Raw genomic sequence first — 22,246 nt, 5'->3', positions numbered from 1 at the left:
CCGGTCTTTCCAGGAACACACCTTCTTTGGCCACATCCTGTGCCTGGAACCCTAAATCATGCTGCATTGTAAGTTACACCCTGTGCTCTTCTTCTTCTTTACCCTGCTTTCCTCTATAATCCAATTAGTTAACTCCTCTTTAGTTTGAATCATCCATTCAGTACACCCAACAATTTGTAGCCATGCTGGAGGCGGGGCTCTGGGGTCGACATTGTCTGTAGTTCGGTCAGTCCACCACTTTGGTCCAGACTGAAATATTTCAACAACTATTGGATGGATTGCCACAAAATGATGTACAGACATTCATGGTCCCCAGTGGATGAATCCTAGTGACTTGTTCATCATCTCACTGTTCCTCTAGCAGCACCATGAGGTTTGCAGTTTTGGTTTTAAATGAAACTGCAACTGCTTTTATTTAGATTACCATGAGATCCGTTACAGATAGTCAAGGTTGCCAGTAAGTCCTAATATTTTTGGAGACCCCCTGACTTTTCATCTCCTGTCACCAGCAGGTCAAAATTTAAACTTCTCCAACTTTTGTTTATGACCAAATACCTGCAAAACTAATGACGTTCCCATCAGCCTCAGCTGTACTAACACAGTTGCGTTTAGTGCTGATTAAAAAGTGTGAACATGCTAAACTAAGATGGCGAACACATTAAAGTTATCTCCTAAACATAAACATCTTAGCACTGGCATTCCCAGCATGTCAGCATGCTGACTTTTGCATTTGGGGGCAGCTGTGGATCAGAGGTAGAGGAGGTCGGCCACCGATCGGAAGGTCGATGATCCAAATTGTTCCTAAAGGCTGTGCCATCAGTGTGTGAATGAGTATTTAGATTTGATCCTGATGAGCAGGTGGCACCTTGCATGGCAGCCTCTGCCATCAGTGTATGAATGTGTGTGTGAATGGGTGAATGTTGGAATGCAGTGTTAAGCGCTTAAAGTGGTCGGAAGACTAAAAAGGTGCTATATAAATGCAAATCCAAGTCCATTTACCATTACCATTTAGCTCAAAACACCACTGTACCCAAGTATAGCCTCACAGAGCAGCTAGGATAGCTAGCTGTAGACTCCTAGTCTTGTTGTCCTGGGTGTGGTGGATCCAAACACCATCCTCTGAACTTTTTCTTTACACCCAATCATCTGTTCCCATTTGCTACTGCCTCCAGCTCATGTTGTTGATGCACTTGTTTGCCCACCTCCTCCCACAGCACCAGCACCAGCATGACTCCATGGGAATAGAGAAGATAACAGGGGGAAAAAAACAGTTGCTGTTTGATTGTCGGGTTTGCCTGATAGTCGATGGTAAACACAACATTGAGTCTAGGCCAAATTCTGTTAAATTTACTTCATAATCATCAATAAAGCTTTGATACTGTGAAGTGGTCTGTCCTGAACATTTTCTCTGTTGTTTAGTAATACAGTATACAGCAGGTGGCTATGCATTATATCCACCTAGTAATCCTGTACACAGTTTTTAGGCAGCTGGCTGGGACAACTCTACACAAAACAAATTGATCTGATTGGTAGACGGATCAAGCAAGGAGTGCTTTGAACTGCTTTGAAGTGGAGTGCACACGACATATTGAATCTTGATGGGATGTCAGTTGGCGCCGGTATCAGAAAAAGAGGGGAGAAAAAATCAAATAACAGCAATAACATGCTTTATTGCAGCCTCTATCGGAGGAAAAAAGACTCTTGACACTTCATCCGCAACAGGAAAACACAGCAAGCTGCTTCTCTTGATCTCCTTGGCCTGGAGTCCTGCTTTCTCAGCATGCTGCCGACGTTATTACAGACGGAAAGACCTTGGGATGGAAATACATTCACTCATATGTGCTGTTCTTGCAGTGAAGTGCTGGAGGTGGTTGAGATGTACGGCAGAGTAGGTAAAATGGCCATAAAAATCTATTACCAAATCAAACCGCACTCTTAAGGATATGTTTCTTGTCTGGGCATCCCTCCAAAACAATACCTTCAAGTGCTCGACTACAATAAATTGAGGCAAAGCGCTGCAATGAATTTTCCCTTTGTTGACCTTTAAGTGCATTCGGAGAGCCACTTTCTGCTTTCTCACCGGCAGGAACATGTTTGGGAGAAAATGCACATTGTGTTTTAAAAACAAAGAGGTCATTGTAGAGGAGGCTTGTTGTAAAACAATTTCTTTGTTAATCCTGTAATACTAAGAAAAGGAACTGACAGCCAGACACTCCATCATCTCTTCAACTAACTTCTCCTGTCAAGGTCAGGGCCGTTTTCTAACCAGCTTTTTTTTTTTTCTGGGTAAGTTTGCTGAGTCTGCAACCTCCTATTCTGTATCACACGGCTTCACGTTCATACAATTGCTCAAATCCACACTGGGAGCTGACACGCACAACTTAATGTTGAGCACTGAAAGCACTGAGAGCCACCACACAGGGGCAATGGTTCTAAATGCTTTAAGCTCTTTAGAAACAAAGCATCGAGTTCACTGGAGCATTAACTTTGCTTGACAGTAATTGCCGGTCCCTTGGCTGATACTTAGACAGGTTTTGAATGGGTACAAAGACAGGTAGAGGTTGGGGCACCCAGCCCCAGGTGAGAGAGCCCTCAGCCACCAAAACCGAACACTTTTTTAAATCTAATTTTATCTACATTGTGTCTCAGGTTACAGATGCCAAAGCTCCCTACTAACACTTTTCATTCTTGATTTCCATAATAGTAAACGTTTATTTTGCTAACGTCCATCAGTGACAAATATATATATAACATAGATTCAACCTATACCAAGTTCATGGAAGCTTAGAGAAAACAATGATGGTGATTTTCTGAGATCACCCACTGAACCTTTGGTCTTGTTTTCCCTTATTGTCATTTAGAGGAGTTTGACATTTTGGCTTAATCACTTTCTTGCTGGGAGTTAGATGAGAAGATCAATACCACTCTCATATGTGTTCATTAACTATGAAGCTACAATCAGGAGATGGTTGGCTTAGCCCATAGACTGTATATAAAGACGGACAACGCGTCTGCACTTCCTCCCACTGTATAGAAGTGAAGCCAAAATAACCTTAAATACGGGAGCTGCAATCTTGAGATTGTGACGTCATTTGGAGCCAGAGTCTGCTCAGTAGTGATCGGCCGGTGGAGCGGCTGCAGCTTGTCAACGAGAGAGACTTACAGCTGCCAATCATGATGTCTCACCCCCTTTATATAGAATAAATAACTAATTTAAACCAAACTTATCAGAAAAAATAGCACTTGAACATATAGCAGTGTGATAAGAACTACCTAAAATGACAGAAACCATCTTTGGGAAAAAATTGATTTGATGTGTACTTTGACTATTTAGTTTGGCCCATGTCCCATCCACTAACATGGTAGGGGCGGGCTTTATGACCTATACTGCAGCCAGCCACCAGGGGGCGATCCAGATGTTTTAGCTTCACTTTGTGGAGCTGTCATGTCATCTATCTATATAAACAGTCTATGCCTTAGCCTACCTTACGTGCCAGACTCCAGTCATTATGTAACACTCGATAGTTTGCTCTATAGTGAGCAGTAAATTAAGATTTTGGATACTTACTAATTCTCATCATTTTGCATCATCTCTGACAGGAGGAGAGTTGCTCATACCAGAAGGAGTGCTAACCAGTTGCTATTGGTAACCAGATAAACAGTGATGATGGTTGAACAGCAAAGTGGGCCATGACATTCAGATGAAACTGATTTATGATGGCACAGCCCACTGCAGGGCCTAGTGATGGGTCAAAACATCATTCAGCATGAATACTGAACTTCCGTAGGAAGGACCACCCAACTTCTGGCACATTGTACTGTGGACTGATAACCAACTACACAACTGTATTTTTGGAATCTATAAAATGGGACGCATTGCATTATGGGGTTGTTAGCAGAAAGTAATGTACATGGAAACTACGGACGTAATTGCATACTATGCACTACATACGCAACATACTTTTGTGTGAATAAACAATGGTATGTATTTTTGGACGCACTGAAGTGTAATTATCATGTCACTTCCTGAGAGCCTCCTTTCCAGTTGGAGACGCGTAACCATGGTAATCCATACCAACCTCGTGATGAAACAATTTGTGAGAATCATAAAGTCTGAATTAATTTAAAAACTATATTGTGCCTATAGCAAAGTGGGATATTATTCTTTCACTTAAATTGAAGCGTTATGGGAGTGGTGGTCTTCTCATCTAACTCTCCACAAGAAAGTGAACAAATGTATTTCACCCAAAATGTTAAACGATTCCTTTCATGCTGTTTATAACACATAACACACAACCCAACAAAGAAAACATACCTTGACAGCCACCAGCATCTTGTCCTTGGTGGGGCAGAGGTTGTAACACTCTGCCAAGAAGACTTTACCAAAGGCTCCTTCACCCAACTCCCTCTTCAGGATGATGTCCCTCCGTTTTATATGCTGGACTACTAAACCAGAGAGAGAGGGGGATATAGAGAAAAATAGAGACAAGAGTTATTGTTTAAAAACCCTTCCTAAGATATTGAACTTTAGTACATTTTTATGGGACAGAAAACCATGCAGAAAAATATGTTTAGTGGGGAAAAAAGACGCAAAGAGAGATATAGAGTGTACTGGCAGCTGTTTGTGCTGCACTGTGGGTGCAGCCACTTCATAGTATTTTAAATTCTAGTCAAGACCTCAAATTTTTTAAAGATACAGCACCAAATATGGCATGCTGAGTACAAAATGGTGCACAAGACATCTTACATTTTCAAACGTCTCGAATATTTCTCTTAAAATAAGTGTGATGCAGCTGCAGTGAAGCAGTTACTGAATATGTGATATTGTCAATTAGGGTTCAAGTGGTTTTAAATCACCAAAGCCCAAATAAACTGCGAGATGACACCGGACCTGCCGAGCTGCAAATCTCTTTGGTTTTACTGCTGGCATTGAAACAACACAGGGGGACATTTTCTAATGAGAACAGAATTGTAAAATGTCTACGTCTGAAACATCTCTGTGAGGAATATAAAACAACTAGCTCAGCATGGTGAAAAAAAACAACAGTCCCTCTGTCTCTCTCTATACTTCTTGTTCTATTCATTCCTAATAACTCAGTCTACAGGATCGTTTTAGAGTTACAGGACAGTTAACGTCTATTTATTTTGGATGTTGTGACCTTCAACTTGTTTTTATTGCTTAGCAATGTTTGCGATCACATAATTGCAGCTCATTCTTCTATTGATCAGCCTAACAAAATCTGGCAAGTTGACCACACTCGTGAGAGAAGCAGGATAGGTGAGAAAGACAGAGATAGAGGAAGAAAGAGAAATAGTGAGACAGAGAGTATGGAGAACGGTAGGTATCAAGGGTAACATGTTACACCCTGATACCTGCCAGGCTCAGTATGAAAGGGTTGGGAAAGTGTAGGAGTTCTTGGCTCCTGAACAGAACTGCTCCTCATACCTCACTCTGAATAAAACATGACAGCTTGTAGGTTTACCATGAAAATTGCACTGCTTCTATAAAAGTGTACAGTAAAGTGTATATATATTTATACATAGTTTCCTGACAAGACATTTAGATAAAAGATCAGAGGCACTACGTGATTGATTAACACCACACTATACAAGGTTGGACGTCTCTCTATGCTTTGAAGGGATAGTTTTAAAGTGGGGTTGTTTGAGGTATTCATCCATAGTCAGTGTATCACCTACAGGCGATGACAGTCGGCACGCCCCCAGTTTGGAGAAGCAGACAGGAGTTACCTCACAGAATCAACACGATGTACTGCTGTGGACGGGGCTGGAAGCAAAATGTGTTTTAGCCACATAAAAGAAAGGCTCACCTAAAGAAAATCAGATGTATGCTATATGTGTAAAGTGTACACTATATTTAGAATATCTTTGCGGGTTTACCTTGCTGTGTCACAGCTATACAGTCTATGTTTCCCACAGGGAACTGAAGCCGCTATCTATGCTCTCGCCAAACCAACCAGACTCCATTAAAAAAACAACAAAAGTAATTTTACCTTGCAGAACACAAGAGTTGCTGGTCTACCGCTGCCTCAATCTGTTAGTTAGTTTGTGTTATGTGTGACTTTGGTTAGTTCGGATTCACCAAGGTTAATCGCAAAAACAAACTAACTGATCAAGACAGCCGAAGACCAGCAACCCCCGTGTTCTGTGACGTGAAAATTACAAGATTTTTCAATGAAGTCTGGTGGCTTTGGCGAGAGCATAGATGGATACAACAGCTTCAGTTACCCGTCGGAAAGGGCTGTTTGACTGGAAGGTATTGTGATGAAAATATTCTAAATATAGCAGTATACTTAAACTAATATTGAATTTTTTAGGTGGGTGTTACGTGCCTGCAGGGCCAGACAGGCCTGCAGAGTTTTCTCCTGTGTTGTTCTGCCCCTCCTCCTTGTCTTGCAGGTGCTTCCAGGAAAGAGTTAATGGAGGTGATTGGAGTCCACCTGTGCAGAGTTTGCCAGCTGCAATTAGCTCACACTAATTCCATCCAGCCAATCGCTGTCGTGGGCTGCCCATAAAAGAGGCACACTCTGGGCTCTCTCGCTCTCTCTCAGACTCATTTGTAATGAGGTTTTTGGATGTTGAAGTCTCTTGTTTCCAGTGGGAAAGGAAAGATAAGGTTTGTGGTAAGGAGGTAGAGGGCATAGGTAAGTTTGGGGTACCCTGTACACTTGCACGTAGGTCTTTTCATGTCTAGAAACACTAGGTTTAGTGGTTGTTGCCATCCCATGTATGTTTTGTAAAACTGCTGTTAGTAGATAAGTTAGTCAGCCTTTTTGTTTGTTGTGTTAAAGAAGACAGATTTAGTTAGGCCTAGTTTTGGTTTCTTAATTTTGATTATTTGGCAAAACTATATTGTCCCTACCTCCACCACATTTGTGAACCTTCCGTTGTACTGAAATAAACTGTTACAGTTTGAAACTTCACGTTGACTCTGTTTTAATTTGGTTGTTGTTTAGTTATTGTTCCACTTTGTGGACGTAACAAATGGGGGCTCGTCCGGGATAAAGTCACTGTGTCGCGTCCTGTGAGACCTGATCCCTCCCTGGAGAAAACCTGGGGACCACGGTCTCCTCCACGTAGTGAGCGTGAGTGCTTTTACTGTCGGAAAAAAGGTCATCTTGTTGCTGATTGTTTGACTCTAAAGCGTAAACAACAAAATCCGTATAACCCAACACAACCGAAAGGTGTGGGTCTGGTGAAGACTGTGTCCATGCCAGGAATCAAGAAAGTTCACAGTGAGGATGTTGAACCTGATCCCTGTTTCAAACCTTTCATTCAAAAAGGTTTTGTTTCACTTACTGGTGATCCAAAAGACCAGCAGTCGGTAACGATTTTGAGAGACACAGGAGGTTCCCAGTCGATAATTCGAGCAGGTATCTTACCATTGTCGTCTATCTCATCATGTAACTCAAGTGCAATTGTACAGGGTGTTGGAATGAGTTATATTCCGGCCCCTTTACATAATGTACATGTTCACCATGCCCTGGTTAGTGGGTTATTCAAAGTTGCTGTTCTTCCTGCGTTACCAATTAAGGGTGTTGACTTTATTCTGAGCAATGATCTGGCTGGTGGTAAGGTTGTGCCAGTTCCTGAGGTGGTTGAAAGCTCTCCTACCACTTCTGAGTCTGACCAACTGGGACAACTGCTCCCCAGTGTCTTTCCGGCTTGTGCTGTTACCAGGGCCCAGTCAAAGAAATATGGTCTTGATTTGTCTGACACTATCTTTGTTAATGACCAGGTTCCTGAGATTGCTGTGACACAGTCTGATAGTCAGCTTACTGATCGGCCCGCTGACATCATGTCTCAGTCCACTCGAGAGGTTGTTGAACTCCCGGCAAGTCGTGCGGAATACATTGCTGCACAAAAAGGTGATTCCACTCTTTCCAAATGTCTGTCTGCTGTCTTTAGTCAGGAAGAAGCTAAGAAAAAGAAAATGGCTTATCTGTTAAATGATGGCTTGTTGATGCGTCGCTGGACAAGTGAAGTTTCAGAGGATGTAGATGTAGACTGTAATGCAATTTACCAAGTTGTTGTTCCCACTGTGTATCGTTCACAGGTACTGTCCTTAGCTCATGATCACCATTGGTCAGGACATATGGGGGTTACAAAAACTTATAATAGAGTCCTTAGACATTTCTTCTGGCCTGGACTCAAGTCTGATGTTGTTCGTTACTGTCGTACCTGCCATGTGTGTCAGGTTTCAGGGAAACCAAATCAGGTGATTGCTCCTGCTCCTCTCAACCCGATTCCAGTGCTGGGTGAGCCATTTGGGAAAGTAATTGTTGATTGTGTTGGACCGTTGCCAAAGACTAAGAGCGGTAATCAGTTTTTGGTCACAATTATGTGCTCTTCCACCAGATTCCCAGAAGCCATTCCGCTACGGAAAATCACAGCTCCGGTTGTCACCAAGGCTCTTGTGAAGTTTTTCACGGTATTTGGTCTGCCTCGTGAGATACAAACTGACCAAGGTACCAATTTCAAATCCAGAGTCTTTGCTCAGGCCCTGAAGGCCTTAGGAATTAAGCATGTTACCTCTAGTGCTTACCATCCAGAGAGCCAGGGGGCACTAGAGAGATTCCACCAGACTCTGAAATCAATGCTGCGCAAACACTGCCATGACAGTCAGAAAGATTGGGATGATGGCATTCCTCTTTTGATGTTTGCTGCCCGTGAAGCAGTGCAAGAGTCACTCGGCTTCAGTCCTGCACAGTTAGTGTTTGGACATGAAGTTAGGGGTCCATTAAAGGTTCTCAAAGAACAGTTGGTGTCTCCAACAGTCAAGATAAAAAGTGTTCCTGAGTATGTTGCCATGCTTAAAGTTCGTCTGCAGCGCGCCTGCTCATTGGCTAAAGAGGCTCTAGAATCTTCTCAGGTAAAGATGAAGCAGCACTATGACCAGAAGGCAGTCGCCCATTCATTTCAGCCAGGTGACAAAGTTTTGCTTCTCTTGCCTGTGTCTGGTTCGGCCCTCTCTATCAAGTTTTCAGGTCCCTATGTAGTAGAGAAGAAGCTTAGTGATACAAACTACGTTATCCAGACACCTGACCGCAGGCGACGGACCCGAGTGTGTCATGTAAATATGATAAAACTGTATCATTCTCGAGATGATCAAAGTGAGTCATCTCCAGTCCATGATGTGAAGACTATTGTTTCACCTGTTGTCTCTTTTGCAGGAGTGAGTAGTGCTGGTGATGAAGATGGGTTGGTGATGCGAAATGCCACACCACAGGGGGCAAGGTTGAGCAACTCTGAGGTATTGTCTAATTTGCCCCAATACTTATCTCATCTCCGTAGTAACCAGCGTAAAGATATTGAACAGATACTAGGTGAGTTTCCAAGTTTGTTTGGTGATGTTCCCTCCCGGACTTCTGTCGTCAGTCACGACATTGTCTTGACCTGCCCTCGGCCGATAAAGCGAAATGCTTATCGGGCAAGTCCAGCAAAAAGGGAGGTGATGAAAAAGGAGGTTGGCTATCTTCTTAAGAATGGATTTGCAGTGCCAAGTTGTAGTCCATGGAGCTCCCCTTGTCTCTTAGACATGAAGTCTGATGGGAGTCCTAGATTTTGTAGTGATTTTCGCAAAGTGAATGCTGTGACTGTTGCTGATGCATATCCTTTGCCACTTATGGATGATTGTATTGATGAGATTGGTCCGGCAAAATTTGGCACAAAGCTTGACATGTTAAAAGGGTATTGGCAAGTCCCTTTAACCCCACGTGCTTCAGAGATTTCTGCTTTTGTGACCCCTGATCATTTCCTTCAGTACACGGTGATGCCCTTCGGCATGTGTAATGCTCCTGCTACCTTCCAGAGACTGGTCAACAAAGTACTTGGAGGTGTCTCAAACTGCAGAGCCTATTTAGATGACATTGTTGTTTACACCGATGATTGGGAGAGCCACAAGGCCACATTAAGGGAAGTTTTCTGCCGACTTTCAGCGGCATCTTTGACCCTTAACCTTGCAAAATGTGATTTTGGCAAAGGCACTGTTCTTTATCTTGGTCAGCAGGTCGGTCAAGGAAGGGTGCGTCCTGCAGATGCAAAGGTAGCTGCCATTGCTGCATTCCCTGTACCCACCACCAGGAGGGAATTACGGCGTTATCTGGGGATGGCCGGGTTCTTTCGTCGGTATTGTATGAACTTTTCCACTGTGGCGGCCCCACTGACTACTTTGACCAGTCCATCCAAGCCCTTTGTTTGGACGGATGAGTGCCAAAAGTCCTTCGAGAGTCTGAAAGCTCTATTGTGTTGTGGTCCAGTTTTGTCTGCCCCAAATTTTTCCTTGCCTTTCAAGGTAGAGGTTGATGCCAGTGGTGTCGGGGCTGGAGCGGTGCTTCTGCAGGAGGACAGCCAGGGTGTTGACCATCCCGTGAGTTATTTTTCTCGCAAATTCAATAAGCATCAGCTTAACTATTCCACTATTGAGAAGGAGGCCCTCGCTTTGTTGGCTTTGCAACATTTTGAGGTCTATCTTGCATCCAGTGTTGAACCCATTAGAGTCTACATAGATCATAATCCTTTGGTGTTCCTCTCAAGGATGTACAATCACAACCAGCGGTTAATGCGTTGGTCGCTGATGGTTCAGGGGTTCAACCTAGAAATAATACATAAAAAAGGGTCTGAAAATGTGGTAGCTGATGCACTATCACGTAGTTAACAGGTTTGTAGTATAGCATTGTGTATATAATTCCAGCCATAGTTGGAATCTTATGGGTGGAGGTGTTACGTGCCTGCAGGGCCAGACAGGCCTGCAGAGTTTTCTCCTGTGTTGTTCTGCCCCTCCTCCTTGTCTTGCAGGTGCTTCCAGGAAAGAGTTAATGGAGGTGATTGGAGTCCACCTGTGCAGAGTTTGCCAGCTGCAATTAGCTCACACTAATTCCATCCAGCCAATCGCTGTCGTGGGCTGCCCATAAAAGAGGCACACTCTGGGCTCTCTCGCTCTCTCTCAGACTCATTTGTAATGAGGTTTTTGGATGTTGAAGTCTCTTGTTTCCAGTGGGAAAGGAAAGATAAGGTTTGTGGTAAGGAGGTAGAGGGCATAGGTAAGTTTGGGGTACCCTGTACACTTGCACGTAGGTCTTTTCATGTCTAGAAACACTAGGTTTAGTGGTTGTTGCCATCCCATGTATGTTTTGTAAAACTGCTGTTAGTAGATAAGTTAGTCAGCCTTTTTGTTTGTTGTGTTAAAGAAGACAGATTTAGTTAGGCCTAGTTTTGGTTTCTTAATTTTGATTATTTGGCAAAACTATATTGTCCCTACCTCCACCACATTTGTGAACCTTCCGTTGTACTGAAATAAACTGTTACAGTTTGAAACTTCACGTTGACTCTGTTTTAATTTGGTTGTTGTTTAGTTATTGTTCCACTTTGTGGACGTAACAGTGGGTCTTTCTTTTAGGTGGCTAAAATATGTTTTGCTGTCGGCCCCGTCCACAGACCTACATTGCTTTGCTTCAGAGTGTTAACTCTTGTCTGCTTCTCCAAGCTGGGGGCGTGCCGACCGTCATCTACTGTAGGTAATACACTGACTATGGATAAGTAGCTCATACAACCCCACTTTAAAACACTCAAACTATCCCTTTAAAAATTAATGAAATTAAATGAGCATGTTTAATGCTCAGCACAGGGGAAAAAAAACACAGGTGAAGGGCCAAAACAAAGTTATTAAATATTAAATCAAATCATAAATTAGAAATTAAATTAAATGTGGAATTAAATTACATTATAACAGTTGCAAGCAATCAGTGTTAACCATAATTACTTATACAGTACATAAAGGGGAATGTCACCAATTTAAAAAAGTCATTATGTTAATTTTTTTATGCCCCAGGACAAATTATTCAGCGTTTGTGGGCCGCTCTTCTCACAAAACCATTAGGAGCCTAAGATCTCACCGCAAAGGTGTATCAGGATAGACAATGAATAAATGGGGCACCATGACATAATAACATGAATTATTAAAAGAAGAAACCAGAATTTAAATCATTTAAAATTAGCTAAATGGTCTGATTGTCTGATTCAACATCTCTAATTCAAGGCTCATATTTGCATCATTTATCGTTAATGAAGAGTTGTATACTGGCATGAATTGACTTAACTGTCCTTGAACGATTCAAAATTGATTCCTTCAGCTGAAACAGCTGGCTCTTGAGTATAAGCTATGATGCTGCCGAGACATCATGCTTAATTTTCACAATATATCTCCAGGCTTCCTATACATTCTCTTGTTAGCCGAGTCACCGAGTCCGATGCGTCCTTGGTAGACAAGTAAACTTCCAGCGTCTTTATCCATCCTTCATCTGTGTGCTCTTTAAATCAAGTTGTATAGGTATTATAGAAAATATGTCACTGAGGACTCATGAGCACACAAGACTATATATACTGAGACAACACTGATGTCCCTGCAGCGAGAGCTCATGAGCTGTTGCATCTGTTGTCAACAGCAAACATAAGAGAGAAGCATCCTGAAACTCTGAGGCAGGTCAGTGTTTCTACAGCTTCTCCCAACACCTACAGTAATGCTATTAGATATCTTTCTGCACATGAAGTGGTTAACTTTAGTCTACAATGTCCAGCCCTGCCTCTCTTTGTTAGGCTACTGTTGCTCTGCCGGTCAGCGTCAAGCTTTCCGTTGAAAGTAGGATCGGCTAAGGATCCATTTAGAAGACAAATAAATATTGTTCTTCTATTGAAATAACTCTGTTTGACAGTTTAGCTTATAAACTTGGACAAGACAGAGGTTAGATTTATGCTTCATAGTTTATGTTTGAAAGTACAAACTAATCTTTTTACAAAAGAAAAGGCCATGTGTCGGGCGAAAGAAACGCTATGATAGGTAACGACTTTGGCAAGGGTCGCTGGAGTGTACCCTTTTACAAATCTAACAGCTGACAGAGCTGCTAACATTCGCCTATACTATGATATAGTAACATCCTGGAAGACTTCCAAACAGTGGGGGAAATACTACACAGTGGATGTGCTATTGGTCTTTTTCAGTAACCTGTAACCCCGTGCAATGTAGTATGAAATGCCGCTGGCCTATATACGGAGTGTCTCTCTATACAGCCCCATGCACACTGCTTCAACATGCTGAGAAAAGCCTGACAAGCTGCACTGCCTGGTTATGTTTGCTAAGCAATGATTGGACCACCGCTGTTCAGGGGGGGAAGGGGTTTGAATCAATTTAATAAGTACACACTGTATCTAAGATGTGATTGGTTACCGCACCGCAATTTTCCAGTTCATTTACATTTGAACCCTTTCACCACCTGTGATCCCGTTATGCAACTTGTATATAGCATTTGCTGCGAGAGGTAATAAATGGGAGGCAGCAGCTCCATTTATTTCTTGTTGCCGTGGCGTTACCCAAAAGGGGTTCAACCAAATGGTGTAATCTTTGAAATGTCTCCTCATTCACACAGAGACACACATTACTAGTGCAGTCTGACCATTCCACTGGGTTTTTTCTTTCTTGTTTGTAATTTCTCCAGAATCACCAGACCATCTGGTCGCGAACATGCCGAGAAGGCGATTCATAAAAAATGTCACCTGCTCCTCTGGTGCTCCCGTCAGACGGTGTCTTAACCACCGTTTCTGAAATCAGTGTTAAATATGAAGACATGTCCCAGTTTTAAAGTAGATCAAAACACAAGTGTCTGCAGAAACTGGCAGTCAGTTTGCCGGGTGAGAACCCCACCAGGGACACTCGCACATCACTGCTGTCAAAGCTTCATCCTCTAAAAATCTGCTTTCCAAGAGCTGAAAAAAGAAAAACACCCTTAAGTCGATACACATTTTAATTCAAAATGTGTTTTGACTGGATTTCAAGGGGCCGAATGTCTCTGACACTTTCTCAGCTGATAAAGGAACAGATTGTTTTTCTTGTCTTAAGAGTTTCCAGACTTACAGTAACATCTATCCCCCACTGAATCCTATCTCCACTTCTCCACTATTGTTTAAGAAATATGAATAATCTTTTACTTTAATTCTCCTCCATCAGTCATGATCAGTCAAGGATAAGTGTTGGCCTTATTATCGCTTGCCTGTCATGCCGATGATCCAGGTATTGAAGCTTATTCTATTGTTGCACCCACCATTAAGCTTCTCTGCATGAGCTAGTTGGTGAAATGCCAAAAATGTAAAACAAAGTGAAGGTTTTCATCTATCAGCATGGTGGAGGCTCAGAAACTGTTTTAACCACACAATGCCAGAGTATAATATCATTCCTTTTCCTCAGAAGTTAGGATGCGATTGTTATCTTGAATTTACTTTGTGTATATTCTCCTTTGCAGTGAGGTGAGGTGATATTTCATAGACGGATTCCTTATCTCACATGTGCAAATTGGCAATTTGCATCTGTTTTAATCATATCTTATCAGTTTCATCACAATATCTACTTCTATCTTTGTCATTATGTAAATTAACTAAACTGAAGCACACAATGTTGAACTAACTTTACTATTTTAACAATTCACTTTTTTTTTTCTGACATGTTTGCCACTAATCACATGGAGGAAGCCGCCTTCACTGGATGCTTGATGAACTATTTCTGCACTTCTTCTCCAGGTTTGTAAAAATCTCTTTTTGCTCTCTAATCTCTAAGGGATTAGACGTCACTGTGATCTGGTATATGACACGTCATATTTCAGTCAAAGATAAAATGTGTCTTACTGTAGGTGTGTCAAAATGTGTCAAGAATTAAATGTATGTAGCCGAGTAGAATAACTGATGAGAACTCGACTTATAACTTGGCCCGCTGTGTGGACTCTTCATCAGGTGTCACTTTGCCTTCTGTAAAATGAACATTTCGCGACTTTGTCACCTGATTTGGAAACTTTTCAATCCCATTTAGGGACTTTATTTTAAAAAGTAGACTCTAGTGTAAACAGGCTGATACACTGGACCACACTGACATAAATTGCCTACAACAATATAAGACCACACAGGGATATATTGTTTACTGTAAGACCGATGTTGATATAAAAATGAACCCATCCATCAGTGCATGGTGATTGCATCTAGAGGTTTAGATAGAGACGTAAACAAGCTGCTGGTACTGCGGTGGCATCTCACTTTTAAACTTGCATCACTATTATTTATGATATTTTACTCTTTAGCTGTTTTTGCTTAGAAATATGACGGGGATGTTCTGTGAAACCTGGCACACTGTGAAAAATATAGTCATTGAAATGCTTTTGAAATATAGGTTGGAATTTAAAACACTGTAGCTAGTCCAGTTTAAATATACGGCTACGTCTTTTCACCTGCAAATCACCAAACCACACTTTGTGCTGCTGTCAGATAAGGACAAATCCCAAATCCTCTGAAATTCACTTTAATTCATCTCTCACACTCACTCTGGGTGCTAGCCAAAATTTCACTTTCAATTTGATGTGTTTTCGGACTAAACAAATGATAAATTATGTATTTTATCTTCTTTTTATCTTTTTAAAATCCATATTATAATACTAGAATTTATAGATTTCAAGTTTGTTGATTTATAATAATGAATTTGCAAGTAATGCTGTAGCTTGTTTGCTGCACAGAACTATCACATCCAGACAGGAGAGATCGGACGAAAACAGATTTTTTTTTCTCTCAAAGCTTTTGTAACCATTTATAAACTGAGACTGAAAAACATTTATATTTGCATTGGTTAATTTCATCTGTCAGAGGGGGGTGCTTGCCGACTGTGATCAACAAAACGTCTCTTCTTTCACCGTCAGTGAAAACATTCAGTTCAGCTCTGCCACTGCAGTAATGGCGATGCAATTTCTTTAATATCAGTAATCACACAGTTTAGCAAGTAATTTCTAGCATTATGCTTTTATAACATTGTCGGACCATAAACTGTATATCAGAAGTGGACGTAGTCACCGTGACGTCACCCATTGGTTTGTGGACTGCCGTTTCGAAGTTTCGAGTTCAGCATTTTGGCTGTTGCCATTGCGGTTTTTGGCTGTCACCATCTTATTTTTTTGCAACCAGAAGTGACACGAGAGGTTGAAGCTAAGTACAACCGAATGCTTCATAAGATATTTTAGGCGTAAAAGGTTACAATTAACTTTGACGAACTAAAAACACACTCTGAAAGGGTTAAAGTTCTGAGATGAAAACACAGACAACTCCCAGACTGGACAACGCTGTGGTTGAGACCTATCAAGAACAAGGTAGCCACGCCCTAAAACATATCCTGCTTTATGGTCTGTTTGACTCCAAATGGGACCATAATTTACTAAATGAACATCATACTGTATTGATGAAGACTTGAAGCTAGAGATTGAGACCATAAACTCATGCAAGTTTAAGGCACTTCAGCATTAGCTTCACTTCTCAGACCGGAGGTTGCCCACTGCGTTCGACTCACAATGGACAGTTCAAAACCAAAAGGATCAAAGCACAACCAGAGATATCGCTTCTTTTATTCCAGGCATTCTTCTTTGTTGTCAAAACCTGGCGAGTACTTTACCAACAATGCAACCCGACCGCCGACAGTTTGATATGGTACGCTAGTAGCGGCTAATGTAGCTTTGAGCCTCAAGTGGCGAGGAGGAGCGGGCTACAGAGGTCTGGTAAACACATCTTTGTACTTCAGTTTTTCTTTCATTTTCAAACGTGTAGTCTTCAGGCCCAACAGACACTGACTCAAGTGACATCACTTGAGGCAATGTATTGGATTTCCAGTTCTCTTTGGAGTCACAAAAGGCTTTATAGAACTTATTTCACACATTTAGTGGAACTCCCTAAGACTAGTAAAAAGCAGTTGATGTGTAAACTCAGTGGAGATTTCCTTTAATATAAGATTACATTTTCTTAATCCTGAGTGACTGATGCAGTTATTTCTTTCCTCCCCTCTTGCAGCCGAAACAAACTTGTTTAACATATTGTGACTATAATAATAATACTACTACTTAAATGTAAACAGTATATTATAATTATAGCTGGGTGGTTAGGTGAAAAGATTCACCGTTATTGTCTGGTAATTGACTGTAAATAATGTCTACACAACGACAGCAAATTAATGAAAGAAAATGTGGAGTTCTCACCACTGTGTCCACTTCTTATTCAGCAACATCGAAAACCTGTTTAACTCTCCATTTGTACCAGTTGCCCTCTCTGCCTTATTTCCTGGATGTAAATATTCCATCTAGGTTTGTTTTCTCCAGCTGCTAAATAGCCACTGACCGCCTCGTTCCTCCCCACTGATGGGAATGAAGCAGCTATTATGGAGCGTGCCTATCGACTGTGGCGAGGACGAGTTACTTTAACCTTCAGTTTCCTCTGCAGGCGGACTTGGGCTGCATCCTGCAGCCTATTTACCCAGAGTGGCACGCTGAAAAGCCCTGAGATTAAATCTCTATCCCGCAGCTCAGCATCATTCATTTGTCCTGGCTCACCTGAGGCCTTGGCGGCCAGCAAACATTCTCCCTGGAGGCCGAGAGACAACGCAGAACCGAATTTCACTCAGCTGGTCAGGTCAGGCTGCTGGGGGAGCACAGATGTTTGGAGGGCTTTGTTCTGTACCTGTGTCTATGTGTGTGTGTGTGTGTGTGTGTGTGTGTGCATTCGACCACAACTACCTGCCAACTTCCCCCAGTCTCAGTATGTGTCTGTTTGTGTGTGCGTTTGAAGATGTGTTTTTCTCCATCTACCTGCCAACTCTGTGCATTCATGTGTGTGTGTTCTGCCTCGCAGGTGTGTGCGCGAGTATTTTTCTGCCTGACAGCTTCCCTGAGTGTGTGTGGTGGGGTCGATCGATGCGTACCTCCTGGTCATTGACAACATGTCTTTTTGCAGGGTGGATGCTTCAACATTGAAATGCGGTGGCTCAATCAAAAATGCGGTGGACATCCTCCCAAAGTCTCATTTCCTGCATCGGCTCTACATTTAGTTACCTCGTACACAAGGTTAATTGTTCACAAAGAACAGAACAAGACACCGCCACAATAGGTCAGCTCTCATAAAACATTACCACTTCAAATTAAAACTCACTCACTGGTTATCAATCATACGTTTTCTGATTAAAAGAAATAAAAAGGGGAAAGTAATTTCACTGATATCACTGTGATGTGCTCATAGTTTAGCTTGCCTACACAATAAGCACCACAGGGAGCTAATAGGTGAGAGGTAGTCATCCAGCAGTTAATAGCATACAAAAAGCTCTCCGCCGTTAAATTCCACTGTAGAACAGGGGCTCTGTGTCTGTTGGCATCGTTGTGCGGCTGTGACATGAACAACCAGCACTTACTGTTGACTCTCAGTGGGTATCTCCTGCTAACCTGCTGCGGCTGGCTGACTGCCGGCCTGCATTTCTCTCGCTGCTGCCTGGCCTTGTTGAACACCGTGGCTTGTGTGTGAATAACCACCTATGCCTGGCTGAGCTATAACAACAACAAACAAGCATCACACACAAAATCATCCTGATTATATTTATTCACAATCAAAGACAAAGCCAAGCCTGTGGAATAAGCGAGCAGCTAGAAGCAAAAACGGCCACGTTTAGTAGCGTTTCAGAGACATAAACAAGACTGAGTCTAACGATAGAATCCCAAAGTGTTCAATATTAAAGTAATAAATGAGACATTATGAAACAAATAATCATATAATTTAACTGTGCAATTTAAAGTTAGGGTTGGCAATCTTGAGAAATTAGCCAGAGTATGCTAGATTTTAAAAAATAACGCAACCGGAAAACTGAGCCAAGTGTTGCCAACTCTTTTCCAATGAAAGTAGTTAGCAGCACGAATTCCAAATGTCCCTAAATCTAGCAAGAAAGTCGCCAAGACGGCAAACTAACAGTCCCTTCAGGCCTCCCTCCAAAACCACTACCCCCAAAATTAGAGGTGCACCAATCCGACTTTTTCAGTCCCGATACCGAGTACCGATCCAATACCAGTAAACTGCCTGCCTCACTGTGTGGAAGTGACTGGATCAGACTTGACGTAAACATTGCTTTCCTAACTTTGTAAAACAAAATGTAACAAATAAATACATAGATGAAATTCTACTGAATTGTATTAAAATAATAAAACCGTATATCAGCAACTTGGTAAAAAAATCTTCAAAATGAACAGGAATTACAATTCAATTGTAAACCTTTTTAAAGCAGCAACAAATTGATCAAAACCTCAAAATTCCAGTATATAATGTATATTGTATATAAACATAGAGTTGAATTGAATAGATCGGCTCCATTGTCACCGATACCTGATCCAGCTATTTTGGTCAGTATCGGTCCGATATTCTATCCGGTATCGGTATCAGTGCATCCCTTCCCAAAATTATCATTATGAACGTAAACAACGAACCGGTTAATTCAGAATTACTTGTCGCCCTAGGCAACTAACTGGCTAAATGTAGAAGCAGTTGTGGAGCATTGTCTTGAAAATTAACATTATGAAATAAAAATGTCTATTCTGATATATAAATGAGCTCCAAACAAACTCTGTTAATATGAAAATAAGAATAATAAAATGACATTTCAAAATAATGATCTGACCTTTTAACGTATTGGTTTATTTAAATATTTTTACACAATTTAATCAAATGGTTATTTTTGTCGTCTTATTTATCAAACCAATATTGAACACTTAGAGGCTCCATACCACAACACTTATATAGAGAGATAAAATTGTATATTGATTTCCTTTTGACAATGGCTTCTCCCTAAGCACAACCTCGCTGTTATTGCTGGATTAAAGTTTAAGCATTAAGTACACTTAAGCACTAAGTACTTCACACTTGCTGCTCAGGGGAGCTTCTTTAAAAGTGACTACCGACACAAAATAGCTATATTTGATATCTTAGAGGAGCTGCTTGTCCCCACAGATACAGGATGTTTTTATAAAAGCAGAAGAGTGCATTTCTGTGCGTTTTCTTTGATTCTGCTGCTAAAAACAGTATGCTGTGTTACCAGTGATGGGAATAAGCTATTCATTATAGTGCCGACCCGTCAACACTCATGAGAACGTGTTACTTTTACATCCAACTTTAATTGGCAGCTCTTTGGTCCAACGTTAATGCTAATACAGAATGTGTTTTTGCACCCCCCCCCCCATGATCTCATAATGCATGTCCCATATTTGTAATAAAATGACATGTTTGTCTTAGCTTACAGTGGCAGTAGGAGCCAAGAAATGTGGAGAAATGGTTTGGTATTTTAATTGACTCAAGCTTCTTTTCAGCACACTGGCACCACTCTAGTTTGCAAAAGTAATTAAACGTGTTTGCAGAAGCAAACATTTTTAATTCACTCTTTAATTTATTTAATTTTCAATGCTTACTGCTTAGTTTGTGTAGTTGTACTGTATATAGACTGAAAGGCAGTTGCATTTGCACTTTTTACTGTGTCTGGAGGTTCGTCTGATGGGATCTTCAGTGAATTTTAATGTGGTTTCGCTCCATCCGGACACGGTATTCATAGCATTGCACCTGGCACCAACAAGCATCTTTTCAGAGCTCTTTCCACCCAGAAGTTTCTACTTTGCTCTGTTCTGACTGAGCTGACAGAAACTCATCTTGGACTTCTTGAGTAACAAATTAAAGTAGGTTGTTTGAATTCACAACTGGTTAGCCTGTGGGGCTGCTCTGTTTCAAACTGTAATTCATGGAAACATAGCCTTGCAGCATGATAACTGCCTTTCAATCAATCTGCTCTACATTCCCATTCATTTGCTGAGCTTTCATGCTGCCAAATTAGTCACTCCTTGTCTCTGCTGGAAACATTTTAATCTTCAAAAACATCACCTTGAGCATAATTATGTCTCTGTTACACCAAACGCAGAGGGGGCCGGTCCGAGCCGTGGCCACGCGTGACATCCCTAATAACATGGATATAATGAAAGGCTACGCGCTATACTCCAACATCAAAAGCTATTGTCTAATTTTGGCCAGCGGGATGTGACAAATCCGTAATTAAAATAGCAAGCTGAGTGATAAAACAAAGCCACTTGCTGGGAGACAGCGGATCCGGCTAGATACGGATCTGTCATTAGGCTGAAGAATTGTCCTTTGCCTTTTCTGCCTTTATCTCCCTAATGCGGCTGTATTTCCCCAGGATTGGTCTTTTTCACCCCGGCGGGGAGGGGTGGGGAAAGAGCTGATCTCAACGAACGTCCTAATCAGTCACGGCTCGCCTGTTTACCGCAACCAAAATCGAGGCCACCGGTTCATCCGGAAGATGAACCAATTGAATGACGGCACTTCATGTTTTTTAAATTGGCATCAGAATGACAACGGTGCTAACGCTTTTTCTCGTAATGCTCCCGATCTCTAGAGCTTGCATGTGCACAGGTTGCCGGTTCAACTAGAGGGCAAGTACAATTGGATAATATTTGTTATTTTTTCCATGTTTTTTTTTCCCCCTACAATGTGGGAATGACAGCAGTGCTTATGCTGTTTTCATGTGCCAAAGCCTGACAGCCATGATACTTTGCCAGTATTGACTTAAAGATCAAACACTCATGAATAATACATCTGGTAAGGCACACTGGAATCACTGGTGTGAGCTCTGCAGCGGACGGTTTCCCATCACATGCAGCTGTTTTAACAGAAGCCAGCACGGCAGATAGCAGCAACAGACTGTTCATCCTCTTCCTCCTCCTCCTCTTCCTCCTCACTGTTATTGTTGGAGCTGGTTTCAAAATGATCAGAGCCCTGACAGCTAGGGACACAATAAATCACGCGGTAGACTGGTGGTGGAAGCGGACTGGGACTGACCATCACATTAGTGAACTCCTGATGGACATAGGTAAGGAGAAGTGTGACTGTGTTTAAATTTATGTGTGCTAGTGTGACTGCTGCCGGACTGAGCTAGGGAGAGGTGTGTGTGTGTGTGTGTGCGTGCACGCACATGTGTGTGACTCACTGGCAGCAAGCTATTCTCCTGGATAAGAGGCTTTCAAGTAAATGAATGAATACATTATGGATCGGTGGCCGAGCATCAATAAAGCCGTCGTACTGTGTGAGCTGAGTGAAGCTGCAGGACAGTCAATGGGGCACAATGGGGACCCAAGGGGCACCCGAGGGACCCCTGACTGAAGACACTTATCAAACCATACAGGATGTAAAGGAATGTGAGGTGAGAAATTCATCCTATCTACAAGCCACACTAACGATACGCCTACATCCACATGCATGCACAGATGCTTTTTCCCTGTCGTACACCTACACACATACTGTAGATATACACATGGATACATATAGACATTTCCTTTCTCCGCCTGTGTGT

At 41.9% G+C, this 22,246-nt stretch overlaps 1 protein-coding gene across 8 annotated transcripts in view; it reads right to left on the bottom strand.

Annotated features, from left to right (window-relative positions):
• Positions 1–22,246, bottom strand: part of ntrk3b (neurotrophic tyrosine kinase, receptor, type 3b) — a 241,698-nt gene that overhangs the window by 28,248 nt on the left and 191,204 nt on the right. For 7 of the 8 annotated variants that reach the window (XM_074661256.1, XM_074661282.1, XM_074661289.1 and 4 more), the window contains one exon: positions 4,316–4,446. In XM_074661256.1, coding sequence (XP_074517357.1) covers positions 4,316–4,446 — 131 coding nt within the window. The remainder of the gene's footprint in view (positions 1–4,315; positions 4,447–22,246) is intronic. The other variant, XM_074661274.1, reaches the window with a different exon arrangement.

Source organism: Sebastes fasciatus, chromosome 2, assembly GCF_043250625.1.
Source record: "Sebastes fasciatus isolate fSebFas1 chromosome 2, fSebFas1.pri, whole genome shotgun sequence".
In the NCBI taxonomy this organism is placed as follows: Eukaryota; Metazoa; Chordata; class Actinopteri; order Perciformes; family Sebastidae; genus Sebastes; species Sebastes fasciatus.
Note: the sequence above shows the minus strand (reverse complement) of the source record. Positions and strands in the feature narration are given on the sequence as shown.